The sequence below is a fragment of the Orbicella franksi genome, chromosome 9 (assembly GCF_964199315.1).
Source record: "Orbicella franksi chromosome 9, jaOrbFran1.1, whole genome shotgun sequence".
In the NCBI taxonomy this organism is placed as follows: Eukaryota; Metazoa; Cnidaria; class Anthozoa; order Scleractinia; family Merulinidae; genus Orbicella; species Orbicella franksi.
In genome coordinates, this window is record NC_138153.1 from 1,333,670 (window position 1) to 1,352,413 (window position 18,744).

General features: G+C 38.2%; 2 protein-coding genes across 4 annotated transcripts; one reads left to right on the plus strand and one right to left on the minus strand.

Moving 5' to 3' along the window:
* Positions 1–3,242: 3,242 nt before the first annotated feature.
* Positions 3,243–7,025, minus strand: LOC145496787 (tRNA pseudouridine(38/39) synthase-like). Its single transcript, XM_081476531.1, has 2 exons — positions 6,294–7,025; positions 3,243–5,039 (listed from the first exon to the last, which is right to left on the minus strand). Exons 1-2 carry the CDS (start codon positions 6,877–6,879, stop codon positions 4,141–4,143), a joined length of 1,485 nt encoding a protein of 494 aa, XP_081332657.1. The 5' UTR covers positions 6,880–7,025; the 3' UTR covers positions 3,243–4,140.
* A 22-nt stretch (positions 7,026–7,047) lies between these two features.
* On the plus strand, positions 7,048–17,723 carry LOC145496788 (isocitrate dehydrogenase [NAD] subunit gamma, mitochondrial-like). 3 transcript variants are annotated; one of them, XM_081476533.1, is made up of 13 exons: positions 7,048–7,207; positions 7,853–7,977; positions 8,199–8,240; positions 8,668–8,756; positions 9,339–9,396; positions 9,767–9,829; positions 10,243–10,312; positions 11,104–11,237; positions 11,740–11,989; positions 13,132–13,226; positions 13,863–13,923; positions 14,329–14,456; positions 16,968–17,723. In XM_081476533.1, the coding sequence occupies exons 1-12, from the start codon at positions 7,106–7,108 to the stop codon at positions 14,425–14,427; spliced, it is 1,188 nt and encodes a 395-aa protein (XP_081332659.1). In that variant the 5' UTR covers positions 7,048–7,105; the 3' UTR covers positions 14,428–14,456; positions 16,968–17,723. The 3 variants fall into 3 exon arrangements, with proteins under 3 accessions (XP_081332659.1, XP_081332660.1, XP_081332658.1); XM_081476534.1 differs by lacking the exon at positions 16,968–17,723 and adding an exon at positions 14,938–16,100; XM_081476532.1 differs by lacking the exon at positions 16,968–17,723 and having other exon boundaries at positions 14,329–14,915.
* Positions 17,724–18,744: the final 1,021 nt, after the last annotated feature.

Here is an 18,744-nt window from a genome sequence, read left to right on the forward strand (position 1 = left end):
GATTAAACGCCGCAACAAATTAAAGACCTATATAGCGGTCGGATTTGCGCGTAAAATCGACACTCGTTGGATGCTTTTCATTGTGCCGTTCCGACCGGTCAGAGACCAGTGGAACTACCCGAGGAAAAATGCAACGACATTTTCCGATCAAACCGGACCGACCAAGAGGAATGGCTCTTACCATTTTGTATTCCTTTCTCAAATTCCGTACATAAGTGAAATCTACCGAAGAGAAGTAGGTGAATGAACCGGTTTGTCAAAATGGAACGGCAAATTTCGCTCCGACCGGTCCGACCGGTCAAAGTTGACAAATTCCAGAGGTGGAAGGTGATCATGAAGATTCCGGTCGGACCGAACCGAAACGGAACGTTATCATTGGACTTCCGACAGAAATGTCCGGAATTCTTGGCATAATGGAACGGCACCTCGTTCATTATAGTGCTACACAGAATGAAAGAAAAAAGCACTGTGACTATGATAAACTGAAGCTTATTAATGCAGTCCGTAGGCGACCTACGCTTTCATTGTGGTCAAATTCGTTCGTCCTCCAACCGCCATCATGATTAGTTTTCGATGCTGCTTTGGTATCACTGCCGTGCGTTTTAAACAGCTTGTTTACAATTGCAGTCGCATGTAAATTGTTTTACTTGGGTTTGTCTCTTTCAAGGACTGTTACTTCGACTGTAGACTGAAACAGACGTTTTTTCAGTACAAATGAAACGGTCTGACTGGCAGACACTCAGCTACACTACGTTATACAGTAAACCGAAACAAGAAAGGACAGATAAAAAGCAGAAAAAGTGATAATTAAAACACATTAGTATTTATGAACGGACTCACTTTAACATAATAATGGTAATATATTCTGTACATATTCGAATATCTTTTGTACAGTTGAATTTATTTCAGAAGTCCAAGTTTGCTAAATGAAAGATCGTCTGGCTTGTTTGTCCTCTTTAGCATTAAACTTACTGCATTGATTCCTGAGTATTTTAAAAATAAAGATCAGTCAAATTTAAATTCAAGCGATAAAAAAATGGTAAATTAAAGTTGCCTCGTACTTTATAGACTAGTAATAGTTTGGCGTACCTGGCCTGTTGAAATATTGATGACACTTTAAGTAAATACCCCTTTAAGAATGCAGTAAAACATACAGAACATGGAACTATATTCAGTGGGATTCACTGAATACTTCAGTGGTCCTTCACTCGTCTGCTAACACCAGACTAGTAGCGAAACGTTAAAATGTTAACATTAAAAGATGACAGAAGAATACCTCAACAAACGACAATCTCTTAGAATTAAGTGGATAAATCAACAATTAAATTTAATTTATGGTTTAAAACGTTTTTCGAGGACATCTCTGGCATAACTGTCACAAATCTGAGCGAACCAAATCAGCATGCAAGGTTTTTCGTTTCTGTGAACTTGAGCAAGCAGATAATAAACTCAGGACTCCGTACTCTTACCCCGCACACATTCCTACCTGTTTTCTTTTTTAATCCACCGGCGTCCAAATCAGATACACTTCCACGCCTACCTTTCCAAGTTTGGTTTTGATCGCTGGCAAATTAGTTTGACCACAGTCAAACGAACAGGTATAAGAACATTTATCTACAACAATAAATGTTGTTATGCTTTGTTTCTGTTTTGTAAAGGATATTTGATGCTAGCGCTGTGAGGAAATTACTCATTGGTTTTCATTAGGCGGTATAAACATCGCGATTATAAATTTCAAGCTTGCATTTACAAGAACCGGATGAGAATTCCACGGAAAAACGGTGATGGTCGCATGCAGTGCAGATGAATATTGGCTTTGGGCAAAACTGATGCGCCCAATTAAACAGGTCACCTTGACCCTCTGAAGTGCCTAGAAAATGTCAACAGCCAAAAAAAAAACATTTCTTTAACTTTTCCCCAAAGCAAACGCCAAGGTAAAAGTTCACAAAGCACACGTGTATGTAAACAGCTTGACAGGGTGAAAACTTGGAGAAATGGAAAAATAATAATAATAAAATAGCCTAAAAGCAATTTGGAAGTAATGCAAATATAAGCCTGAGCTAGTTTTTAGCGACTCCTACGGACTGCAGTCTTCGTTATCGATTTCCGTGCAAATAAGAAAAACTTTGTTCATTCCGTGATGAGAGTGTCGAGAACCTTCATTCACTGTTTGATTTCTCGGCCTTTTGTGAATATCCTGAAAGAATCAACGGAAATCTCTTTTTCGTGCTTCTACAAAGGCGAAATCCAGCTGCAAGATAATAAAGTAATTTTTCACCAATAAATGCCAAGAACATTTTGCCGGAATTATTGTTATCAGAAAATGAGAAATGACAAAAGAAAGAAGACACATGCACGGAAATTTGAAGATGTACGAGAAAGCCACAAAATCCGAAGTGAAATCGGTCATGATTGCACGAGTGTTTCCAGTCAGACTGTTTTGACGACTTTAAGGGACAGTGTCATGAGCTGCCCATGCACGTCTTTCCTAGCTCTCGCGCTCTCAGAGAAAAGCGGCGGCCATTATGGATTTGCCGGTAACTGAAAATAATTTTGCATTTATTTTGCATTCATGAATTTTATGTAAAGCAAGTCGCTCATAATTTATCAATTCCGGCGGAACTTTTCAAGTTTAGATCGGACGCTCACGCATGCACAGCTCATGGCCCTGTCCCTTTAACTTTGAAGAATGAATCCTAGGAGCTTGGGGCGACCTCAAAACATTTCTTTTAATTTTTCTTCGTCCCAAGAATCTTCGCCGCTGCAGCCCTTTTATTTATTTCTGCGCTCTCCGGAAACACCTGTAATAAAGAGTGTTGCGGACAGCCTCAGCCAAACATCAAACATCCGTTTCAGGCTTTGAGTCTAATCTATGTGCTTTTTGGGACATCTTTGACATAAAACTGAGAAACATTTACATGTGCAAAAAAAATCCATTTTTTCACGCGTCAAGGAAAATCGCGGTACCATCTACTTTTTCATACCATTCCCATGCTCCTTGATGAAATATGTAGTCGTTTCGCTGGGAAATGGAATGGAACAATCTGACCAGAGGGTTTACAAATGCTGTCAAATTGCACACACGCATCCTGTCTCTGTTTGTTGAAAATTTCTACTGTACCATTTGGTGCAAAATTCTCGCCAGTTTTTCCACCAAATGGAAAGCGCTCTAGAGGATTCAGCTAAAATGCAGCAACAAGAAATTTTATAAAGAATTTCGACAAAGAACATCTTTATCCATGTATCACATGGTGTAAACTTATTTTATTCTCAAGCTTAAAATAACGTGTTATCAAACGGTGGGTAACAATATTGATAAGTAAATTCTCATCACCAACACAGGGTTAGGGTTAGGTATAACTTAACTTAAACTTACATCAAACCACTAGTAAGGTGAGTGGCAAGTTGAAGTGTGTTGTGTTTATCACCGTAGTTGTAATTAGATACCCCTTATGGGGATTCCTTATGTACCCCAATTGTACATACATATTTACTTCCTTATTTTGCTTTCTTGGCGCACCTGTAAACTACCGGTAGCTGGTGTGTCCTGTAGACTCTGCTCATCAAGTCTATGGGGCGCACCATTACCATAGCTAAGTGTTTTGTCCAAGTAAAATAAACTATGTCTATGCCTAGTTTCTGTCTTAGCTTGAGTGTGTGCAATTTATTCTTTGAAGCCAGTCGTACTTCTAAATATTTTGCCTTTTCACATCAAATCTTACATGCCTTTGTATGGGAGCAGGCCTGAGGTGATTTTCACAGGGGCGGATGGGTCACGATTTTCAGAGGGAAATCCAAACGTAAATAGGAATTTAGTTTCTACTAGGCATTGTCTCAGGTATCATCTTTGTTATTGCTATTCATAAATAATTTGTGATGATCTATGTTGAATTTCTCACAAAGTTTTTGTCTGGCAACCTTCATGGGAGTGGTGGCCTTCATGTGTTGCTCTTCCCCACGCATCCTGATCTAAGAGCGGCCGAGGAGATTGACCTAATGAAAGACTTACAAGCTAATGAATACCCAGCCAGGCCCTGAGAAGCGCTGTTAAGTAGAGGCTGCACAAAGATCCCTTCCTCCAATTTTCTGAAAATAAATCTTGATTGTTGATCTTTTAGATCAACATATGGAGGAAGCAGTTCACACTACTGAGTCTGTGTCCCTTGGTTTCTCCGAAAATTCTTCTTTGCCAACCTTTCTTCGCTTAGCATTAACAATTTCCAGTTTGGATTCAAAGCTCTCATGCATGGCTCTCTTCATAAGTGGTTTGTGTACTCTTGTTGTGACTTGAAAAGGGACCAGTGAACTTAACTGATGAAATTGAGGCTGCCTTATGTCACGCCACGTGACAACTTTGTCACCCTTGTCACCTATATGTGTTTTCACAGCTGCATCATCTAATTTGCCAATCAAGCTTGTTAGCATCTCCGCTTTAATAGCATGAGTTGTCCATTGTCTTTGGAAATCTTTCAACAAAGCTTCCAAAATGCCAGGTTCATGTTTCCATGACAACTTTTCATAACAAGAATCATACAGCACAAGGGGTACTTCTGACGCCATATTATACTGTGGCCGTCTTGGGCACTGTTTGATATCAAGCATCCAGTCAATGACCTCAGATTTTTCTAGATTCTGGCCAATCATAAGCAGCACAGCGACCATGCAGCGCACTTGATGCCACAGAAATGCTGATCCACAAATTATCAGTTCACACATTTCATACCCATTGCAACTCTGCAAGTTATTTGTTTGGACTGTGCATGAGATAAGCTCCCTCTCAAAAGCTACAACACCATTTGCAACATCCATTTTACAGAAATTTCTGAAATCGTGTTTTCCAACAAATTTTTGTGCTGCATGATTCATAAGATCTACATCAACATTTGCCACAGGAAAGAAGTACTTATATGTCCGGTTCAGACAGCTGAATCTTGCGTCAAACTCTTGATCCACTGGTGCCCAGGCAATAATCCTTATTTCTGGTGGAAGGAGCTTGTTTAGAACATGAGCATAAGGGATTTCTAGCAGTTTGGCTTTCTCTGTCAAAATAAAACACATGTCAGAATAATATTATAAAGTAACTGTAATGTTTAAATTGACAAAGTTGTTTTCCTTCCTATTAAGTAGCCTGTGTCACAGTCGCCCTTGCTGAAAGAAAAATCAGGGAGACTTGTATTTGTTACTGTTGTTAATCGTGTTAAAGGCATGTGACTTTTCCAGGCACATGACTTTTCCAAGAATGTGTGGAAAATGTTCAGATTGGTCGATCAACCATTGGCAGTTTAATGAAGAGTAATGTTCATAAATTGTTGAGGCCACAATCACAGTTTATACACTTTGTGGGTGAGATTTAGTTTTACAATTTGAAGTTTAAAAGCCAGATTAATGGCAGTAAGCAGCATTTTATGTCAGCAAAATTATTCTGCGAGTGGTCTGTTTCTATATTGTGCCATTGACAAATCATTTAGTGTCTCATGCCAAGATCACACACAGAGAGCAAGTTCTTTTGTTGTCTCCTCATGTCAATGTGTGACAATGAAATGTTTTTATGCAAAGCCATGGATAATTTATATAAGGAACACGGTTATCAATGGTAACACACAAACACTCTCTCCAATTTTTCTTTTGCGGGAGGACAGCTGTGACAAAGGCTGACTATTATGTATTTCTTAAAAGTTAAATAATCAGAATAATCACTGCACGGTCATTTTAGATTTTATGTATTAACTAATGGTTTTGATATAGTACATTCCCTGAAGAACAGGGATGGGGAGGGGTGGGTTCACGGGTCAGTTTTTGTTACATGTAGGTAAATGTAAGCACTCTATGCATGAATTACTCAACCAAAACGCTTCTATTGGTCAGTTCCTTTGTCAGAAGTAGATAACTATTGTGTTCTGTGCAGTTGTGGATCCACACCGGTTTCCACCGTTCTATGGATATTGGTCAGATTTTTCAGAATTACTCAGAAAACCCCAAAAGGGGACTTTAGTAGTAAAAAACTCCAGAACATTTCCTAAGGGAGCATGGCCCTGGAACCTCCCTAGAAGGCACTCGTTGTTTCAGAAATCAGTCACCATTTATCCTAGATCTGCACCTGCTGTGCACGGTTAAGGCCAAAAAATTGAACAGGAACATATAGCAAAGGACGTTGTTTGTTTCATAAGCATTCCCCTCTATAATGCACCTATCACCTGTAGATACACCTATGACCTTGAATTATATTCCCATTTCACACTCTGGTAATGTCAACAGCATCTGTCTATATATAATGTTATACACAGACTACATACCAACTCGCTTTTGCACTTTTTCCTGGTCTCCACTTGTAATGAGACCAAGACCTTCAGTGAGATTTGACCGTACATCGAGGGATACAACCTGTGAAAATGCACTAACTCCTTTATCTGTCCTACCACATCTGGAATAGTTACAATCAGCTCTGTTTTCTATCAGGCACGCTTTCGACAACGCCGCAAAAAAGTGACTTTCAATGGTATTCTCGATGCTCTCTTGACTGGCAAAGCCGTGAAAGTCCCATCCAAGATACGCCATCTTTATAGCTATGTGTCGTCTGTGGTAGCGAGTAAAATCAAATGATTTCTGCTTTTTAGTTCTTCCACTGCCTTCACTAGCTTTCTTGTTCATATTTCCATCGTCAAGGTCTTTCGATGAATTGTTCTCCACAGGAGGTTTGCAATCCAGATTACAATCGTTTGTTCGATCTGGTTGTTGTTCAGCGACTGAGTTGGTATGTAGCTTCTTCCAGAGTTCTTTTTTCTCTCTGGTTAGCTCTACAATCCTGCCAACAAGATCCTCTTTGGAAAGTGATTGTAACTGTGATATTTCATCAACTGAAATGTGGTCGTCAGAATCCATATGGAAGTTGAACTCTTTGACTCAAGCGTGCGATTTCAGACGGTGGAACTGCAGCTACGGTGCTTTAAATATTTTTGGAGAGAAGAATGGTGTAAATGAATATTTTCACCAAAATAGAGCAGGATCAATTCGCACGTTGGAACGTGAGGACGTCTTATATGACATGGTTGTAAAGTATAACCAGTAACCGCTGAGTTATAAGAGACCGCGTGACACAACAGACAAAATGGCGGCGGTTAATCTATCATTGCGGCAATCTTCAAGACTACTCTCTGGGCTCGGTTTAACAAGAGTCTGCCGCCAAATATCACCTGTGATCTTTAAAAAGGTAACAACGGCGTCGGCCTTTAGTTGTAATCGTTCTTGCAAAGAACGTACATTTGGTAGAAAGAAAATTAAACTTAGTTAGATAGAGTACTGGCTACCTGGATAAACTGAAATAATAATCAGATGACTAAATTACTTTCAATTTAGCTTCTGATAAAAAACACAAAACACCTACATGAAACACAGCACTCCTACAGTCAGTATCATGGACGCACTGAGTCAAAACCAAGGATATAAATTAAATTATTTTAAAACAAAAACCTAAAGATAATACAAGCATGTCTGATAGAGAAGGAAACTGCAAACTAGAGAAAGAAATGAAATTATGACACACAACTACAACTGCACTACAACTACACCCTAAGTAACGCCATTGATGTTAATTTTTATCTCAGCTACATTGTGGGTACATGTACGCTTGGTCATAATATACATGTACATGCAGCAAATTACATGTCAAGTGTTCAATTTAGTGCACTGGTACTATAACAATGGAATATTTTTAATGCCACCATCCATGTACTTGAGTTATCCAGATTGTATTGTAAACATCATCTTTTACTGGACTGGAAGCTATCCAAAACTGCATTAAGAACAAATGATTGTCACGTTGCTTCATTTTTGTTGTTCCTTTTAAACGTTGCAGAATTCTTTCCACCAATCTCATGAAGTTCCAATACATGCCAAGTATGGCGGGCGTAACACTGTTACATTAATTCCAGGAGATGGTATTGGCCCAGAGATGGTCACTGCAGTGCAAGATATATTCAGGTGCCTTTTGTTTTACCATGTTCCTCAGTCTTTCTGAAACCCATGTGAGTAGTCCACACATTAATTTGAAACAAAAGATGCTGGAAATAATGTCCTTAATAAATTACTAGCATAGATTTTTACAATTTAATTGTATGTTTTCTATCAAACTGGAGTAGTCACATATATTCATGTACTTGAATGTGTTTTCTCTTTTAAGTTGTTGTCGTACTGTCCTCTAGGTATATTGGTGCACCAGTGGATTTTGAAGAACTTAATTTAAGGTATACCGTATATATACATATTTGACATTACGGGAACAGTTCAAGTGTATCACCATATTTGCTTTGTACGGTCTAAATAGAAGTTCATTTGGTGCAAACCCAACTGCTGTTCTGTCATTAATCTGGCTAGCCTTGTTGCTGGGCCCAGTTTATCTTGGTCATCAGAAAAACTAACCTGAAATCAAACTATGGAAAATATCACTTTCATTTACTGGATATTCTGTCTGAAGTTATAATTGAATTCAATGTGGACATAATTACCTTCCACCTCCCTTAACACCCAGGAGGCTGGCATGTAACAATCTTGGCAGAAAGATTGGGCCAATATTTGTTCAGCAAGACACATTTACTTAAAACTGAACTGGTAACACACCTTAAAATTTACTGTAAATGTAACAAACATTTTGTGTTGATCTGTCACTGTTAGTGGGGTAAATTTAAGTGACGAGGATGCATTCAGTGACACCTTGGAAGATGTTGTGACTTCAGTGAAGAGGAATGGAGTAGCAATGAAGGGTACAGTAGACAAGATTTATTATCAAGATTTATTATCAATAATAACCGTCTCAACAGTTTATTACAGAATTTTAATCTCTTGCATGAGTTTTTATGTTATTTGTTGTAGTTAAGTTGTAAAAGGTTTTCACTGCCAAGGATGATGGGATATGGGATGGGATACAAATTTATATTCAATATCACCATCCTTAGATGTTGATACATGCAGATAGTTTGACTGGTCAAGTTATCAAGTTCAAATAATTGTGTGGTTAGCTGAAGAATGTTACAGTGACTGCAAAATTATAATATTATGTCACAGTAACCTGGGGTGTTATTAGTAGCTTTGTATTTGCCTTTCAATATGATTTTGGTAATCAGTATTCACTTCAGGAAATTGTGAAACAAACAACAACATCAACAACAACAACAACAGCTATATGCAGAGTCAGATTGAATGTCCAGTTATCCTCCTCCCCTTAATATCACATTATATATACAACTACACATACGTGTACACACAAGCACAATGCACATTACACATTTAATTGACGTTTCAGTTTGTTACCAGATGTTTCACTCTTCTATTATGTTTGATTTCAGGAAATATATTTACTCCATTAGATAAACCTACTTTTAAGTCACTCAACGTTGAATTACGGTGAGTGTTATCACACATATAGTGTATATATATACATGTAAATGTAGGAATTCTATGTGAGCATGCTAGCTGTAAAAAGATTGTAACAATGCAACACAAGTAACAAAAATGTATCATTCTACAGTGGAATCTTTTATTTCTGGGACCCTGAATTTTTCAATCCTCAGGTGACAACTTTAACCGATAGTCATTAATTTTGTCTTGGATTTGTTTCACTATTAATCATGTTTTAGCTAATCTCTTGAAATCCCAATTTCTTTAACCAAGTTTCATTTCCCTTGAGCATTTGATAAATCAGATTTCACTGTAATTTTGTTTGCATCATATAATGCATGATACATACATTTATGATAACCTGCTTTTGTTTCAGTCGGCAGCTGGATCTATTTGCCAATGTTGTAAGATGTAAATCCATACCAGGAATCCCAGTGAGGTATGGGACTCTTTACTCTCAGCCATTTTTCTCACCCCTTTGTGGAGCACAGGACATATCCAAAATATCCAATTTTAAAATTATCGCAGCTCTCACAATATTGTTCTTCAGTTGACTTTGTTTTGTTGTTGCAATTCTGGCCTACTCTACTTTGTCTTTGCATGTGGATTCCAGTGGTTGACATAACTTCAAAGGAACTTACTACTCAACAAGTGCAGTTCATGTACAGTACTTGTACTGTATATTCAAGAAATAAATTGGTATTGATTAATAAACAATAAATGACAATGTAAAGCTGTAATTTCAGAAAAATAGAAAGAAATTAAAGAAGTTATTGGGGTGTTAAAATACAGGTGTTCAAATGGACTTAAGTGAAATACGTTCATTCTTAACCATGTTATTCTGTTTTGTAGACATAGCGATTTGGATCTGGTGATTATTAGAGAAAACACAGAAGGAGAATACAGTCACATTGAACATGAAGTATGCATCAGCCATCTTTAATTTGCTGCTTTACTCTTTTCATAAAAGAGCAAGTTAATATGACATTACCTGGTTATTGTACATGTATGCAGCCCAACTTATGCACTTTAGTAGAAATTGTTGAGACCATGTTCTTGCGACACTTATGGAATCTTATGAGAAGTCATCAGTATTGATACAAGACAATCGGGAATTTAAGAATGTTTAACCCTGGTTTGGGGGGACTCCAATACAAAAAGGATGGGGGTGTTCTTCTGAAATTTTGAAAAAAACACCTAAGAGGTACTAAGATCCTGTTTTGTGAGAGCTTGGCTTGAGATGTTTTTTTTGTGTGTGTGTGTGTGGCTTGAAACGCTTTTCACCCCTAAGAGATACCAATTCCAAAACAAGACATAATCTTCTGTGATATATTTTTGGCTCAATACCTAAAAGGTACTGCAAAAGCTCCTGCTGTGGACCTTTTGAGGCTGAATACCCTAAGATTTACCAAAACTGCATTTTTAACCCCTAAAAGGTATGACGAGCACCACTGTCCTTTTTATATGGGAGTCCTTCCCCCCCCCCGGGGGGGGGGGGTTTAAGTGCTTGAAACAAGCCCTATTAAAGGTTTCCAAAATTTGACAGTAACATTCACAAGATTCTACCTCATGCAAGTGTTTCTGTATTGCAAGAGAGCTGAAGTGTCAGCTCACAGCCTGTGTACTGGTAAACTCTCTTATCCTTCCCAATATACAACAACTAAAGTGCCTAATATGGTTCTCATCTTTGTTATTTGTTTGGTTATCTTGTAGAATGTTGATGGGGTTATTGAAAGTTTTAAGATCATGACAGAGGAGAAATGTACCAAAATTGCAAAATATGCATTTGACTTTGCTGTGAAGCATGGCCGAAAGAAAGTGACAGCTGTTCACAAGGCCAACATCATGTGAGCTTCCAAAACTGACATCTGTAGTAATCCAATAACTTAATATGTTGATAATGCAGTTTAAGCATACATGTAATGGGAGTAAACTCTGACAAGGTGCTATAAGAGATCTGCAACTTGGTAGTGTAGTTGCTTACAGTTTATACCATGGTCCGTTAGATTTTAATCAATCAATCAATCAGTCAATCAATCAATCAATCAATCAATCAATCAATCAATCTTCAGTAAGTACAACAGTACATGTATAAAATATAAATACCAATATTACATTAATTAAAAACTGTCATGTACTGTTTTACAAGATTGCCAAGTGAGAATCCGATGATTCAAATATGCGATTGATTTGTGTCTTGAATTTTGCAATTGATTTAATCTTTTTGATGTTTTCAAGTAATAAATTCCACAATAAAGCACCGCTGTAACTGAAACTGTGTTTCAAATAATGTACACATGACAATGTTGATGTCAATCGCAGAGTTTTTGTTTTTGTTTTTCACTGAAGGAAACTTGGTGATGGCTTGTTCTTGCGATGTTGTGGCGAGGTCTCCAGGGACTACCCTGACATTGAATACAACTCTATGATTATTGATAACTGTTGTATGCAGCTTGTTTCCAACCCTCAGCAGTTTGATGTGATGGTAATGCCAAACTTGTATGGCAATATAGTCAGCAACATTGGCGCATCTCTTGTAGGCGGACCAGGCATCGTACCTGGTGAAAACATAGGTGGAGATTATGCTGTGTTTGAATCGGTAAGGACTTTATGTTGTGATGTTTACATATTATATTATATTTAATGCTCTTGTGGGTGGACAGGCACCGTACCTGGTGAAAACATAGGTGGAGACATATTTAATAGAGGGAATGGTTATAAAACCTGACAAAGTTCTTTGTTGTATGTTTTTGTTGGCTATTTTAGGAGTTGACCCTGCACAAAACCTGGCAATATACCAAAGGTGGTTGTGTGCTTATACAACTAAGTATGTAATTCATGCTTAGTCAATGAGCATTAAACAAAACATGTGCAGGGTTAAGTGCCTTCCAGCATAAATCTTAGCCTGTTTGTCTACTTCTTTGATGTTCATCACGTTTCCATTTCCTCTAATAACTATGGTGGAGATTATGCGGCATTTGAATCGGTGAGGACTTGATAAAAAAAAAAATTGTTTGTAATTAGCTCTTACTAACCGAGCAGGAGGTCTGTATGGGAGGATCCTGACCAAGGTCGTGAGTACAGACCGAATACGGTGAAGTCTGTACACACGACCAAGGTCGAGATTCTCCCATACAGACCAACTAAGCTTGGTTAATAAGATGTTTATTATATGGCGCAAAGAAGAACAAATTTCATTTGTTTAATGTAACTGGTTTGTACTGACTGACATTTTGCCCCGGGCATTTTGCTTGGGAACGGTAATGAGCTGAATTTAATTCTGCTAAAATTTGCTCATCCTACATAAATATAAATTATTGTTAGATGAAAGTAGTCAATGATTTTGCATTTTAGTTGGCAAGTTTTTCACTGCAAAACATTACCGGTCTAGATGCCAGTCTAGATGGGAAAATGTAGAGCACTTTCAATATCGATTTCAGCCAATCAAATTGGTGAATTTGGTAGTTTCCAGTCCTTGTGAGATAGAGCCATATAATAATGCTGAATTATCTCTTATGGGTTGCCCAGGCTTTGCACTTGGTCAAAACATAGTCGGGATTATTCTGTGTAAACCGAAAAGGACTTGAGTCAAAAGAAAACTTGTTTCTCTGTAGTGTCGGAACATTTTTGTGGGTGCACTGGAGAATATAAACGTGTAACACACATTATAAGAAAGTACATGGTCATATATGTTTAATTTGAACAGCCTCAATACCATATTGTTGTCTTTTTGTTATTGAGGGCTCGCGTCACACAGGTCGGGACATCGAAGGAAAGAACATTTCAAATCCTATGAGCCTGCTGTTTGCCAGCACACTCATGCTGGAACATTTGGGGTAAGGAGAGAAAATAGATTAGACTGTTACGTTTGAGTCTAAATGACTTACATAGGTGAGCCTGCTGTTTACCAGCGCACTCATGCTGGAACATTTGGGGTAAGGAGAGAAGAGCAGATCTTTTAAGTAAAACGTGTTCATAGATTAGACTAGTATAAAGTCAGAATATGGTCATTTCACACCATCGTTTTGAATAGCTGAGGACGGCTAAGGAATGTACCAAGATGTATAACGTACGTGCGGAACCATTGTACTGTTCATTGAACTTTATGTTTATGAATATCTCAAATAAGGAGCTAATATCCCAGCAACTGATAACCTGACCTGACCGTAACCTTGTGAAGTCCAACTTGATAACACAATAGTACATGTAATAGTAACAGAATTCGCAGTACTGCCATTTGTACGTGAGATAGAAATACTCGCTATTATCTGTTCTGGTTCTATCATCCGATATTCTGAAGCCTGATTTGGTTTGAGGTCGCTTGGTCTCAGTCTCCTCTTTGTCTCACGAGGAAAAGGAGAGGTGCAGAGAGATGAGGCCACCTTGCACCGTCCTGGAATCATGCTAGGACACGAGAAGCTCTGTGCATGGTCTGTAGTTACCATAATCTGTTGTATTTTGTTCTGTTTCAGATGGAATGCTTATGGTGACCTAATTCACAGTGCTATCTTAAGAGTCGTGGAAAAAGGAGTGGTAAGAATACTTCTTTCTGAGTTATGAACAGTCTTCGTCCTTGCTGGTGTGTTGTCGGGTGAGACTCTGTGCTCCCCCATGCCTTTCTCTGTCCACCCGGGAGTAGTCCTAAACTATCGGGCCGACATTCAGCTGTAGTCCTGGGCATGTATGGGCGCCTTGTTCAAGTTGATTCCTCAACTTTTGTTAACGAATTTGGTTTTCTTTTTTCTGAGGTTTTTCTCTGCTAAGCTTAACTTACCGTAAGGAGACGCTTCATGAAATCTTGCCTTCGCTCCACCCCGCCCTCAGTTACTTGCCTTCCTAAATAGGGACTTTCCTCAGTACAGTGACTTGCGCTGCGGGTTACGCAGGGATGTTCAAGTTACTGATTTTAATTTTTTAACTAGTTTATTTTGTCTTCAGAAAACCGCCGATGTTGGAGGCGAACATTCCACTACAGATTTCCTTGAATGTTTAAAAGAAGAAATCGGTCAGATGGCTAGAGTTGGTGGAATGGAGTAGAGTTGTTGTTTATACTGCTGCTGAATCCCGTATGTTACCGCAAATATATAAAACATGGAAGTTGTTTTTAGATTAAGCAACCTTTGCGAGTGCCAAGTGTTGTTTGCGCATAGAAGATATTGTAAAATATAACAGAGAGATTTGTAAATTTACCATTGTACGCATTTTACTGATTTCAAGTGGCAGTTTCGTGCGGTTTACTTGATCACGACCTTCACAACAGCCACAAGAAGCCCTGAATTTTATACAGAGTTGAAAAGGTTCTCGCTTGTCGTCTGTTAGAACTCCTATTCAAACTCAGTTGTAAAGAATAAACTGTTAAGCTGAAATAATAATAAAAAAAAACGTTTAAACATTAAACTTTGATTACATGCAGGTTAATAGAAAAGAAGGATGATTTTAGACCTGAAATGGTGTATTTAGAGTCAGTCATAACTTGGCTCCGAGCCTTAGGAAAATAGACTAAAAGAAATGACTGAGTTTGTGTTTTATTTCCTTTTTCCCCTTTAGTCTGGAAATTTGATCTATCGAAATTGGCTTAAAGCACTTAAAAGAGGTAAAGTGATAAAATAAGGTCTCAGTCAGTTTGGTCCCTAAAAAAAAACTAAGCACCCACACTGACGTCAGGGGTGGATAAATAATTTCATTCCCGTAGGCCTGGGAGATAGTTCTTTTGACTGTGTATAGTTATGGCTGTTTATGATGCCTCACTTTCAACTAATATAGACGCTGACCTTATCGTGAATCGTGAAATATGCATGCATCAAAAATAGGACAGCACGGCCGGCCGGTGGGAAAGATCTCCTAGGAACCGACTATAGTTCTCACAAAGATTACGGCGACAGCGTAAGAACCCTCAAATTAACATAAAAAGGTTCGTGCAGTAACAGGTGCTTTGCTCGTACGCATTTCTTTGTATCTCGGTGTAATTCGGAAGTGATTACTGAACTTAAGACATATCAGTACTCGTAATCCGTTTTTTCGCTCTTGTTAAGCTTTGATTAAGCTAAAAAAATCAAGGTGAAACCAGCTTGCCTGGATTTTTGTCATATTTTAGTGTACGATTAGTAGTTTGAGTTAAAAGGGACGCATGATCCTTCAAGAGAAAGTCCACTCTTAGCGTAACCTGAAATGGAAAAGACACTCATTTTGTTGAAGTGTCAATACTTCTACTCAGCTTGTGTGGAATAACCAGCGGCTGCCTTACTGATTCTTCAGTCCTCACTGAATGAGACACTAACGTAATGAACAGTAAGCAAGGATAATATCGTCTTTCCTAGACCACGACACTATGAAAATTATCCTTAGTCAACCTCCATCTCTAGACATCGCCTCCAACCAGTGAAATATGATACATAATACGTTTAGGTTTCTCTCCTTACCAGCTACGTGCAGTCGCTGCTGAAAAGCCGGTAAATCAACGAGGACAAGTTCAAATAGGTCGTCCTGAAATGGGGCCAGCTTAGCCAGTAAAAATTATCGCGTGCTTTCTCTGGGCTAAGAATTGTAAACAAAACGAAAAGGATTCACGTAGACTCTCTAAGTCAGTACTAAAGATACAGTGCACTGTCTTACTAGGATGTAAATGACATCAGTTGCTGCCAGAAAAACATATATATGTATTTTTTTTCATATCACTAATCAGTACAAATTTTCCGGCGTTCATTCAAGTTCTTTAATTTTAATTTTTTAATCTGATTTTTTTGTATCTGTTCAAGAATGACGGATCCTGTCGTCTGTATTGAGGGCTTATGAAGTTTCATCTCTGAATGCACGCTTGTTCGCTTACTTTGTTTTGTGTAAAGGACGCCGTTCAGCTGCGGATTGATGGTTCAGTTTAATTTGAAGCTAAAAATGACGTCAGCCGATTAACAGACAAACCAAAAAAAAAAACTTTCAGTATACACTACTACCATTGCATTTACAAAACTGAGTTCTTTAGAAGCTAAGCCGTTACTTCTCGTTTTCTACTAATTGACTTAAAGAGCCCAAATTTGACATTTACACAAGAAATTATGAAAGGTAAATCCATAACACTACATTCATCAAAGGATTGATCTTTCAGTTTCTGAAGTGTCATGCCCTTAAACATCCCTGTAGCTTGTAGCCAACACGCAAACGGCTACTATCTTTAACTAACTGTAAATTCTGTAAAGGTTCAATTGTTAAAAAAAAAAAAAAAACACTAATGATACGAAGATAAGTGAACAGGGTGACCTGTAAATTCTTTGTTATAATCTCTGCAGATATAATATAACCACGCAAGGGTTTTTTTGAAGGACTTATAAGTCATATAACAGAGCTGAGCTTGAAAAGATAGGGACAGTTGACTTCCTGTTTGTGGTAATGATTGCCGGAGGGGATTGTCTGACGGTCTCAGACGTTCAAGACCCCTCAAACATCTCCCTAAGAAAAGAGGCAATGCAATTTCGTGCTGTTGAAAGATAAATAGCTAATGTGTGCTGATGTTGAATTATTACCCCTAAATCCTTAATTAATCCATAATTAACTGAGCTCTCTCTCTCTCTTTCATTTATTAGGAAAAAGCATGTAGACCTGGCGAGCCGGTGAAGGATATGGATTTAGATACAGCACATTCTATGTTACTACCTAAAGGGGATTATAATCCAGTCTCTTGCTACCTAGTTTTCATGTTGAACTGAGCGTGCATGTGAACCTGCTTGATTCGTCAATCAGAATGCATTTACCAAACAAATTTTAGATCATCCTAGGTTTCTTTTAACCTTTCGGCCACGTTTAAGTGTAGTTGATCAAATAACTGAATCAATAACCACACCTCTCGCGCTAAATTGAGGCCCACAATAAGTGGAATAAGCCGGCTATAGACCAACAACTTCATGTTCTTGTTTCCGTTAGAAAAGTCCGGAAGCCCTGACAAAAAAAAAAAAAGAAAAAAAAAAAAAATAATAATCAAAGCTGTCAAAAGGTTTAAGGCCAGAGAGCTCATTCTAAATTTGTCTTAACGGTCTAAACCAAACAGATAAACTGATGACAAGGGTTTATCATCGGAATTTTCTATGAAGAGGTAATCAGTTTATTGAAAACACGCATCGCAACCAGGTACATATTATGCAGCAAACTCGAATACGTTCTGAACATATATACAGTCAGTCAAAGATATACATAGAAAGCTTCTCTCCGATGAGAAGCAAAGACAAAGTAAATTAAATTCTTTGAAATTTCGTTGGGAAGGGGAGATAATGAAACTCTTTTATGACTACCATCAGGTGAAAATGGTCTCTTGCCATTTACCTCAATGTAAGGTGGAAGAACCGTGGGCCCAGTGGATTATCCACCAAAATAATGTCGTTGTCGTGGAAAGGAGAGTGGTTTTCACGAGTAAATTTTGCCAAAAACGTAAGTAACCGCGACGCAAGGGTATTCAGACATTTTTCGAACAGTTTATAAATTTTAAGGTAATCACACATTGCTCTCAAGCACATCCACAGCATGCATTTCATGCAAACGAAGTCTTAAGTCATGTTGAACGAAAGCCGACTGGGAGGGAACTCAAACCAGACTTCAGACCATGCAGTTAGACTTCAGACTTCAGACTTCAGACCGTGAAGACAACTTTTGGGCTAGTTTTAGTTTGTCCCCAAAATATAAAGACAACACAGATGTTCCAGTCATTCCTGATATACTTCTGACTTAATCAGATTAATTCTTTTAACCTAATCGCTTCTGCTCTCCTGGTGCCTCGCGTAACAAACCTATCCATGACCTGCAGTCAGGATAAAAAGACTGTAAGCTTTAGGCAAGTGCTGTTGGAATTCTTTCTTCCAGTCATTTCTGACCGAGTACAAAAATAGAATGAATTATGAAGAATAAGTTACTTCAGACCAAGTTAAATATGAACGTTAAATATGAACGTTTCCCTCGGTTCAATCCCAAATCATTTGTCCTAATTAGGTTTGAATAGCTGTTAGTGCACGAAGTCTGCTTGATCATGTTTTGGAATATGAGATTAGACGTTCTTCAAGATACATGTATATAATTATATCAACGCGGTACAATCTAGTTGAACTGGGGAAAGTTAATGCTTCGATATCAGTCTGGCGAAGAGACAATTTCAATAGTTCTGATAAACGTTTCCTGAGTAAAAGAATGCCTTCAGTGATGTCCAAGAGAAACACTGTTACCCGACGTGATGTTAAATAATCCGCCTCCCCCCCCCCCCCCCCCCCCCGCACAAACTCACCAATTAAACTGTGTCCCTTACTGAATATCTCGTTTTGGTTTCAAAACTGTCCCTTGTTACAAAAGCAAGTTTTTTTCGGTCATTCGACATAAGTT

What these genes read in the sequence shown, in the direction of transcription:
- LOC145496787 (XM_081476531.1), bottom strand. Translation starts at nt 6,879, where the DNA reads ATGGATTCTGACGACCACATTTCAGTTGATGAAATATCACAGTTACAA. An exon ending in AAAAGTGCAAAAGCGAGTTG is followed by an intron (nt 5,040 to 6,293) that starts GTATGTAGTCTG and finishes TTATTTTGACAG; the next exon opens with AGAAAGCCAAACTGCTAGAA.
- LOC145496788 (XM_081476533.1), top strand. Translation starts at nt 7,106, where the DNA reads ATGGCGGCGGTTAATCTATCATTGCGGCAATCTTCAAGACTACTCTCT. An exon ending in CACCTGTGATCTTTAAAAAG is followed by an intron (nt 7,208 to 7,852) that starts GTAACAACGGCG and finishes TAAACGTTGCAG; the next exon opens with AATTCTTTCCACCAATCTCA. An exon ending in GAGTCGTGGAAAAAGGAGTG is followed by an intron (nt 13,924 to 14,328) that starts GTAAGAATACTT and finishes TTTTGTCTTCAG; the next exon opens with AAAACCGCCGATGTTGGAGG.